Genomic DNA, 9747 nt, shown 5'->3' with positions numbered 1-9747 from the left:
GTTCACAGTGCAGAGCCACCGAGCACGAAACTGTCCCAGCATCATTTACACAAGCTGCTCACTCATGTTCCAACGTACAGTAAGACGAACTGGAATATTTACCCAAAACCGTGACTTTGGTCCCTCGGCCGAAATAAGCAGGTTCAGTGTAGGTCACAGTGTTCGCAGTTCAGCGCAATATGTCAACGCTTCACAGAGACGGGTTCTGATTTCACGCTCAAACCATTCATGCATGTGGAAGTTTGAGGCTGTAAACTGAAGATGTCGGGGCTGTTTCTTACCCAAGACGGTGAGTTTGGTCCCTTTTCCAAAGTAAGCTTCGCTTGCCTGGTTCACACTGACTGTCCCCACTGACAAGAAGTCTCCGAACCCTCCGTAATGAGCATGTTGAGAACCAAAGGAATAGTCCAGGAGCGGAGGGACGCGTCAGCGAGCAGGACGAGCTTCATGATGTCCAGATTGCTTAGTTTTACTCAGGGTTAGTTAATGAAGCATCCAAATGCATCATATTTGACTAAAACGTCATCAACAACAGGTTGTTTTGTTCAAATCCTCTCCTTTACATTGACATTAAACTGCTGAGAGGTGCTGCTGTTCCACCTCCTGCCCTAAAACTGGGGTTTCAGCTGCATAGTGTGTCCCAGGCCGCTCGCAGCACTCAACACAATGGGAGTTGGTGCGAGGAGGTTTTTGTACGGCGGCTCTATTGGGTTGTATCACCGTGGCCCCCTGTCCCCACGGTGAAAAAGCATCACACAAAAACCCTTGTTTCTCTCTGTTCTCCTCCCCCCTCCCCACAACTCCGTATCTCAGCCTCCATCGCTCTGGGTGCCATGGCAGCTGTGCTGGTGCTGAACGGGAGCCAGCCCGACTGCTGCTATTTCAGTGACGGCTAAGAAAAGCAGCGAGAACTGAAGGAAGGAAGGGAGGAACTGGTTTTGTTTGTGTTGGAAGATCCTCAGAGGAAGTGACATCTCCGCTGGTCACACCTACTTGTCCACCAATGTAAAAAAGTCACTTGCTGCATTTAGTAAAAAATAAAAAATGAAGTAATTGTAAACATTTCATTTCTTTTTATTATTAATATTGTAATAAATACACTGTAAGCAGTTTTTTCAAACTGATTTTTTTCAAACTGAATTAGTTTTAATACTAATGTAATATGGTAAAATAATATGTTTACTATATTTATAAGTCACAGGTTGTAGTTATTCTATATAAAACCAACACAAACCTTTACTTTTCATTTTAAAGACATTCACTGTTTAGAGACTTCTATTCATTGCATTACTCTGATGACTGAAATGTTGTATGTGTAATCCCAGGTGGCTCCTGTAGAGGGCAGTGTGTGACTGCCTTCTGACAGTTCAAGGTTTCACCAGGTTTTAATATCTAAACATAAATGTTTGCTCTAATCTCTCAGAGTTCAGGAACATCTGGCTCTCATCCCTCCTCCCTGTCATCTCCTCCTCTGAGGTTATTGTTGAGCTGCTGAGGTTTTGTGTGTTACTGTGCTAAACTGGCTGCACAGTAATACACAGCTGAGTCTCCAGGTTCAACAGTGAATATCTGCAGGGAGGACGTTAGCACTTCAGGCCGAGACATTTTGTGCTTGGACTCCTTAAAGGGAGCTTCAGTGCTTGCAATGTTTTTATTGATAGAATATGTGACCAGCTGCATTTCCCCTCTGCTGCTCTGTTTGTACCAGTACATGTAGTAGTATGTACTGTCATCCTGTTTGCACTGCAGAGTTACTGATGGCTCCTTAGCGCGGCTAATTACAAATGGAGCCTGGTCGATTTTCACACAGAAGCAGAAATCTGAAAAACAAGTAAACAAAAAACTTTAGCAAGAACAAACAAACAAACATCAGCTCAGTTTTTCTGCTGACTTTAAATCATCTCACCAGTGAAGATCAGAAGCAAAGCAAATTGCAGCTGCATCTTCACAGCCACTGTTCAGGGTGATCAGCTCCAGGTGAAGCTTGGACCCTCCCTCTGCTTCCTGCTCTTTAAACTCCAGCCAGCTACAGTCTCCTGGTGTCAGTGAGACGCTACTGCAGGTTCAATTCCTCTTCAGCTGTATCTACTAGAAAGCTGAAGAGCATTTAAAAAGGTCAAAGAAGATTTAAAATGTTCAGCTTTAACTACTTCAGCAAACTTTAGGCTACAGACCATTTAAACTACAAAACAATCTTCAACTATTTAATATATTTAAAGGTTTCTGAGTTAAAGCAGTTAAAGCATAGGGGGATTTTTGAGGAATTCTCAGATTTCCATTAGTGTGTATTGCATGAGCTAGTGTGCGTGATGTCAGAGCTAGAGAGTGAGGAGACATTTTTTTGGAGCCAGAACTTTTCTCTTTAACTCGTCACTACAGTCACAGTTTTGACTCTATGAAAATATTTTTTTCACTCAGTCGTAGTCATACTTGTCTTCTTTCTAAAAATGTGTGTCTGCCCTCAGAGCCATACTTTAGTCTGTAGCGGCCTCAAAGTGCAGAGAGTTCCAGAATTCCTCCCATAGACTTGGGACTCAAAGTAAATTTGCAATTGCAAAGTGCAATTTAGCTTCTCTACAACTGATTGAGCTGTTGATGTATGGAGTTTCCTGCCTTTGGAGAACCGTCCTCATTATGATGATTGAGCTCAGCAACAGTTGAAGCTGAATGTCTTATTCGGGTATGATGATCTCTCTTATACGTGTGTGTGTGTGTGTGTGTGTGTGTATATATATATATATAAATAAAAAAACTCCCTTCTCACCCCACGCGGGTGGTCTCATCCGTTTTCCAAGCTCGGGTCCTCTACCAGAGGCCAAGGAGCTTGAGGGTTCTGCGCAGTATCTTACTGTTCCTAGGACTGCACTTTTCTGGACTGAGATGTCGGATGTTTTTCCAGGGATCTGTCGTAGCCACTCCTCCAATTTGGGGGTCACTGCCCCCAGTGCTCCGATCACCACAGGCACCACTGTGGCATTCACCTTCCAAGCCTTCTCCAGTTCTTCTGAGCCCTTAGTATTTCTCTAGTTTCACAAATATATAATGGGTAATGCACCATAACAGAAACTGGTGTAAATCGGAGTGACCCTTGCAATGATTGGTGAATGACTTTTGCCTTAGACTCTTCACATTTGCATCAAAGTTGCACCTTATAATCTGTTGTAAATATCAGTTTTTTAATAATAGTCAGTAAATGTTGGCACCCTAAATGAAACTGGTGTGAGAAGGAGTGCCCCTTGAAATGACTGCTGCATGACTTTGTAATAAAATATTCACTTTATTTAGTGAAAAGGTCTAGGTTTACCCATTTTAAACTTTTATTATAACTTTCAAACCTTTATTGCATGTTGAAATTATAATATATTTACAAATTTGTTTCACTGTCTGGAGAAACCTTTTCAGCTTTGCCTCTCAGCTCTGTTAACCTATGATTGTTGGATGATTTTCTATTAGCACATTCACCTGCGCATCAAGTCTACTTTTAAACTATTGCAACCTTCAGCTTTGTTTGTTAAAGGAAAACATCACCGATTTCCAATGGGGATTGACCAACACAATCTCGAGTAGTATTTTAAGAATGAAGGGACACTCAGATTCCTCCATATTTTCTAAAGAGCCTCTGAAGCAGGCCAGAGGCCTTTTTACCTTGGGCTCACATACTACAACTACTGTACTGCTACACAAATTATCCCTTCTCAACATGGTGGTGTTTTCATGACAAAACCTAGAAAACCAGGATTATCTTAACTATGGCCTATTGTTCATGGCCACAAATGATCGTGAATCTTACAAGGTGGAAGATCAAACGCTGAGAACCAAAAGAGACGAAGGAGAGGTGGTCAGATCACTAATTAGAACAGAATGTGAAGTGGAAGAAGCTGCCGTGATGTTAATGTGGTTTTTTGGACATGTGGGAGGAGAGATGTGATGTAACTCACTTTGTAGGGCCAAGAATGACCGGTGGTCTGATGATATGACCACATGTGTGCGGGTTCTTTGCCTTACCTTCTGATGGCTGCTGGTAATCTCCAGTTCCTGTGACAGCCCATTAGCAGGGATCTTCACTTTCTCTGCCCTGTGATGACCACAGATCTGGAAGGATCAAACACCGAGAACCAAAAGGGAGAGTTGCTCAGATCACAAATTAAGTGGGAGAAGCATGTTTTAGCTGAAGTTGTTGTTGCGCGCGCGCACACACGCACACGCACACACACGCACACGCACACACACACACACACACACACACACACACACACACACACACACACACACACACACACACACACACACACACACACACACACACCCCTTTCAATGGTGGACTGCCTTCCACATGTGCACAACAATTCAAAGGTTTAATTATTACATGTCTGCATCAATATAAGAAGTAAGTTCTGACAGAGTTCATACCTAATGTAGGTTCTGGTGCTAAAAACCTGGAAAGTGATGTAGGCACCAACAGGACTCTTGCTGCACGCTGCAGATCTAATGTCACAAATTGCAGCACAGACCTCGGGAACGTGCTGGGGTCATGCACAAAAACAGAGTTTCAAATGGTGAATTTTTTTTCACATGAAGTGCAGAAATGTGAATTGTTGTCAAACTCTGGGAAATTTGTGCAACAGTGGGCTTGAGAGCTGCCAGCACACATTTTCAACGTCATTGGAGGTGACTTCACCAAACAACCTGAAAAGAGAAGAAAACAGGATGTTCCTCATGCTGATCTGCATGTGGACAAAACCACTGTCTGTGCACCACAGCACCTTCATGTAGGCAACAAAGTGAAAGCATAAAACCATACACATCCTTAGGAGCATCTCCTGATGGTTCTTCATCATCATCATCATCATCATCATCATTATCATGATCAGGTGGTGGAGACCTGATGCAGAGGTTGGATGGGGTCAAATATTTACACACACACACACACACACACACACACACACACACACACACACACACACACACACACACACACCGTCACAGATATTAACAGATTTCGGTGACAACCAAATGTTTATTAGGTTGTTGAGGCATCACTCATCGTTTTGAATAATTAATGAGTTGATGATGTAAATATTTTGCTCTCTAATATAAAACGTAAGATTAACATTTGAAAAAAATTGTTTACCTGTTTATTAAACACGTTTAACATGAGTAAAGATTCAGGCAACAGTTTAAAGTGGGTCCAGATTCTTTGCTGCAGCAAAATAAGCAGCTCTGATGAGTTAAATATTACTGATACGCATGTGAGGACAACAACGTGTACAGATACAGTCTCTTATTGGTTATGTGCTGTAACCATGACGAGATGGAATTCCCCTACCTACTAATAGGAGAAAGAGCTAGAAAGTTCTTTTCCCGACCCAACAGAGACACTGAGAGGTAGGACATTTTACAGCCAAGCTAAAATTGTGGATTTTACTTGTATTTTCTGACCAGTCCAACTAAATTGTGCTCAGAAAGAAGTTTACTTACTTGACCTGCGTATTTCTGTCAAGTTTTTTTATAAGAATTTCTAATTAATATCAAACAAATTTTGTTTATGTTAAATGCCCGTTAGCATTAGCATGTTAGCTGGACGCTGTAGGTAGACTTAGCAAGCTAGCTGGAAGCTGACGGTAGCATTATTCAGCTGCTAAAACACCATCTATTTTGTCCCACTCACCTCTCAGACCTCCCTTCTCAGGGACACATTCTCTGGTGAACTGATCACGGCCTCAGTTTACAGTATGTGGCAGAATTCAAATGTCCAGACAAAGTCAGACAGTCTACATAGTGACAAAAATGTTTTTTTTAGGTTGTTAAAGCATCACTCATCATTTTGAATAATTAGTGAGTTGATGATGTAAATATTTTTCTCTCCTCATATAAAACGTAAGATTAACATTTGGAAAAAAATTGTTTACCTGTTTATTAAACCCGTTTAACATGAGTAAAGATTCAGGCAACAGTTTACAGTGGGTCCAGAATCTTTGCTGCAGCAAAATAAGCAGCTCTGATGAGTTAAATATTACTGTACACTGACGTGTACAGAAACAGTCTCTGATTGGCCATAAGCTGTAACCATGACGAGATGGAATTCCCCTAGCTACTAATAGGAGAAAGAACTAGAAAGTTCTTTTCCCGACCCAACAGCGACACTGAGAGGTAGGACATTTTACAGCTAAGCTAAAATTGTGGATTTTACTTGTATTTTCTGATCAGTCCAACTAAATTGTGCTCAGAAAAGGGTTTACTTACTTTACCTGCATGTTTCTGTCAAGTTTTTTTTCTAAGAATTTCTAATTAATATCAAACAAATTGTTTTGTTTATGTTAAATGCCCGTTAGCATTAGCGTGTTAGCTGGACGCTGTAGGTAGACTTAGCAAGCTAGCTGGAAGCTGACGGTAGCATTATTCAGCTGCTAAAACACCATCTATTTTGTCCCACTCACCTCTCAGACCTCCCTTCTCAGGGACACATTCTCTGGTGAACTGATCACGGCCTCAGTTTACAGTATGTGGCAGAATTAAAATGTCCAGACAAAGTCAGACAGTCCACATACAGGAAACACTAGCCAGCAGCAGTTGTAGTAGCAAAAGTAACAGTATTATCACTATTCTACTGCGTGGTTGCGTGAGTTACCTAAAATGTGCATGATGTGTTAGAGGGAAAGCGTCTGTAAGTGATCGAGGCCGTCTAGTTGTGCGCGAGGAAAACAAGATGGCGGCGGCCGCCTTTACTTACACAAGATGACGGCTAAGCCCAGCGCATAGGCGCATATCTTTGTTGTTTGCAAACAAAGTGTTTTAGTACTAAATTTGGACAGAGGGGTTCGGGATAAAACCCAGCTCACAACCCCAAAAGCTCTTAAACACAGAGCAATGAAAATCAGAAAGATCACGTCAACAAAGCAGATAACCATAAGATGTGCGGCGGCATAGTCACGTGACAATAACACAGCGATAGGTTAATTAGACCTTACACGGCTCGTACAGTCAGCGAAATAAAAGGCGAATACTGCATTTACTGACCACCTATAAAGTCCTGAACGCCGTGCTCATATTTAAGGAAATCCCTCTCGTCTTACCGAGTTGTTAGTGCTGCTGGCGCGATCATCAGCGTGCCTGCTGTCCGCTCCACGCGCTTGTTTGCGCTGTTTCACGCTGTGGCTCTCGCTGGCCGGTGATCAGCTGAGTCTCTGTCATAGACACGCCTTCCTCCATGTGCGCTGCTTCAGCGACCTGAAGCAGGTTTAACCCATCTGAGCACAGTGTGGTCGGGCTCCCGTCTCGTCCCAAGTGGGGCAAACTGCGCCGATGAGCTGGACTGCTGTCATGTGTTATATTAGTTTTACTCTAATCAGCAATTTTAATGTGTTTGGTTCAGTCAACACTTTTTTTTTGCTACTGCACTAAATGAACAGTTATGGCTTCATAATCTGAAAAGTGTAAAGGTTCAGCAGCAGGTTATTTTAAATACTAATTGTATATGATTTATTATTACTTGATTTAGTCAATTGAATTTGGATTTACTGCATGTAACATTTACTGCCTGGTGTGTGATTAAGTTTATAAATTAAAAGCGTCACTACTGACTTTGTCCCAACTTAAGTCCTGACTCTGAACATTAGCTATAGAGTTCTGCTGCTCACAAATAACATTTATTTAACCAATATTATTACTGCAGCATGATTTAAACATAAGTATGTGTACACACAACAACATCTTTGAGTTTATAACATCATGTTTTCATAACTACTTAAACTATTGAAGCTGAGTTGAACATGCTTTTTCCTGACTCTTACTTATCCAGGTTTTTAAAGGTGTGTAAAACTTTCTGAGCACTAGTCAGCATTCAGCCTTTAACTGTGTAAATGTGAAGCTTCATTCTGTAACTACTATTTTAGTCAAATAACCTTTAATGTTATGTGTCATTACAGATTACAAACCACAAAGCGAAAGAATATACAGAGGATTGACAGAGATTGAAGGCTGAGAAGGAGGTGAAGAGAACAGAAGAGAAGGTAAAGGCTGAGGAGGAGGCTGAAGAGAAGGTGAAGGCTGAGGAGGAGGTGGAGGAGAAGGTGAAGGCTGAGGAGGAGGCTGAAGAGAAGGTGAAGGCTGAGGAGGAGGTGGAGGAGAAGGTGAAGGCTGAGAAGGAGGCGGTGATGAAGAAGGCGAAGGTGGAGGACGTGACGGCGGCGATGAAGGAGGCGAAGGTGGAGGACGGGAAGGCGGAGGAGGAGAAGCTGGAGGAGTTGGAGGCGGAGCTGATTGCGGTGTTGGAGGCGGCGCTAGAGGCGGTGGCGAAGCTGGAGGCGAAGCTGGAGGCGAAGCTGCACGCGTCAGCGGAGGAGGAGGAGGCGGTGGCAAAGGAGGAGGCGGTGGCAAAGGAGGAGGCGGCGGAGGAGATGGAGGAAGTGGCGGAGGAGGAGTTGAACAGGGCGGCAGCGGTGGCGAAGCTGGAGGCGAAGCTGGAGGTGCTGGAGGTGGAGCTGAAGGCGAAGCTGGAGGCGAAGCTGCAGGTGGCGGTGGCGGAGGAGGAGGAGGAGGAGGTGGTGGAGGAGGCGGCGGCGGAGGAGGCAGGGTCAGAGGAGCCAGCAGTGGAGGAGGAGCCGGACAAGGCTCCGGTGGAGGAACTGGAGGAGGCGGCAGACGAGGAGGAGAAGGAGGAGAAGGAGGCAGAACCGGAGGAGAAGGTGAACAAGGAGGAGGAGGCTGCGGAGGAGGAGGCGAACAAGGCAGCGGCGGAGGAGGAGGCAGCAGAGGAGGAGGAGCCGGACAAGGCTCCGGTGGAGGAACTGGAGGAGGCGACAGAGGCAGCAGAGGAGGAGGTGACGGAGGAGAGGATGAGAGATAGACTGAAGGACCAGGTAAGGTTAAGGAAGTGGAGAGAAATGGAATGGATGAAGAGATATAGGGAGGTAGAAGAACAATGGAAGGAGGAAGATAGACAAATGAAGGAGAGTAACGAGAAGGAGATTAGAGAATTGAAACAACGTAAAAAGGAATGGATACGGATGGGAGAGGAGGAACAAAGACTACAGAAGAAAATTGAAAAGACAAAAAAGAAAGAAGAACAGAAAAGAGAAAAGGAGGAGATAAAGTTGATGAAGTTAAGAGAAAATGAATGGAGGGAGAATAATAAGAAAAAATTAAAAGAATGGAAGGAAAGAGAGAAAATATTGAATGTGAGTAACGAGGAGGAGATCAAGGAAATAAAGAACCTAAGAAAACAATGGATACAGATGATGAAGGAGGATGAAAAACTACGGAAGGAGATTGAAAAAGAAAGAAAGAAAGAAAAAAAGACAAGAGAGAAGGAGGAGGTGAGGTTGGCAAAGTTAAGAGAGAAGGAGTGGAGGGAGAATAGGAAGAAAAAAGAAGAAGAATGGAATGAGAGAGAGAAACAATTGAAGGAGAGTAACAAGGAGCTGCGTAAGATATCTACAGAACTAAGAAAACTCAGCATGCAGGATATAAAGGAGTTGAAAGAACTACTGATAAAGAAGGAGAAGAGAAACGAGAAAGCACTAAGACGAGAGATAAGGAGGAGGTGGGGTTGAAGTTAAGAAAAATGAAGAAGAAAATCCACCTGAAGAAAGTCGAAAGACCAAAAAGAAGAATAGAAAGACAGAAAGTGGCAAAGTAAAAGGAGGAGGACAAGGAGGAAGAAAAAGGAGGAGGAGAAATAAATTGGAGGAGGAGGAGGAGGAGGAGAAATAAAGGTAAGAGGGAGGAGGAGGGGAAACAAAGGGAGGA

General features: G+C 43.3%; 1 protein-coding gene and 1 long non-coding RNA gene across 4 annotated transcripts; one reads left to right on the top strand and one right to left on the bottom strand.

Moving 5' to 3' along the window:
- Window positions 1–1533: 1533 nt before the first annotated feature.
- LOC114848424 (uncharacterized) lies at window positions 1534–7290 on the bottom strand. Of its 3 annotated transcripts, XR_008693691.1 has the most exons (8): window positions 5910–6211; window positions 5669–5771; window positions 4802–4882; window positions 4411–4686; window positions 4006–4092; window positions 2765–3023; window positions 1907–2096; window positions 1534–1820 (listed from the first exon to the last, which is right to left on the bottom strand). It is a non-coding gene; the product is annotated as an uncharacterized LOC114848424 (long non-coding RNA). The 3 variants fall into 3 exon arrangements; XR_008693690.1 differs by lacking the exons at window positions 5669–5771; window positions 5910–6211 and adding an exon at window positions 7074–7290 and having other exon boundaries at window positions 1536–1820; XR_008693689.1 differs by having other exon boundaries at window positions 1536–1820; window positions 5669–6208.
- On the top strand, window positions 6060–9590 carry LOC114848402 (golgin subfamily A member 6-like protein 22). The gene is made up of 2 exons (XM_029138871.3): window positions 6060–6150; window positions 7926–9590. The coding sequence occupies exon 2, from the start codon at window positions 8154–8156 to the stop codon at window positions 9549–9551; it is 1398 nt and encodes a 465-aa protein (XP_028994704.2). The 5' UTR covers window positions 6060–6150; window positions 7926–8153; the 3' UTR covers window positions 9552–9590.
- Window positions 9591–9747: the final 157 nt, after the last annotated feature.

The sequence above is a fragment of the Betta splendens genome, chromosome 22 (assembly GCF_900634795.4).
Source record: "Betta splendens chromosome 22, fBetSpl5.4, whole genome shotgun sequence".
NCBI lineage: Eukaryota > Metazoa > Chordata > Actinopteri > Anabantiformes > Osphronemidae > Betta > Betta splendens.
This window is presented reverse-complemented; position numbering and strand designations above follow the sequence as displayed.

Bases quoted from the DNA above. Each gene is read 5' to 3' on its own strand.
- LOC114848402 (XM_029138871.3), top strand. From the start codon at position 8,154: ATGAAGAAGGCGAAGGTGGAGGACGTGACGGCGGCGATGAAGGAGGCG.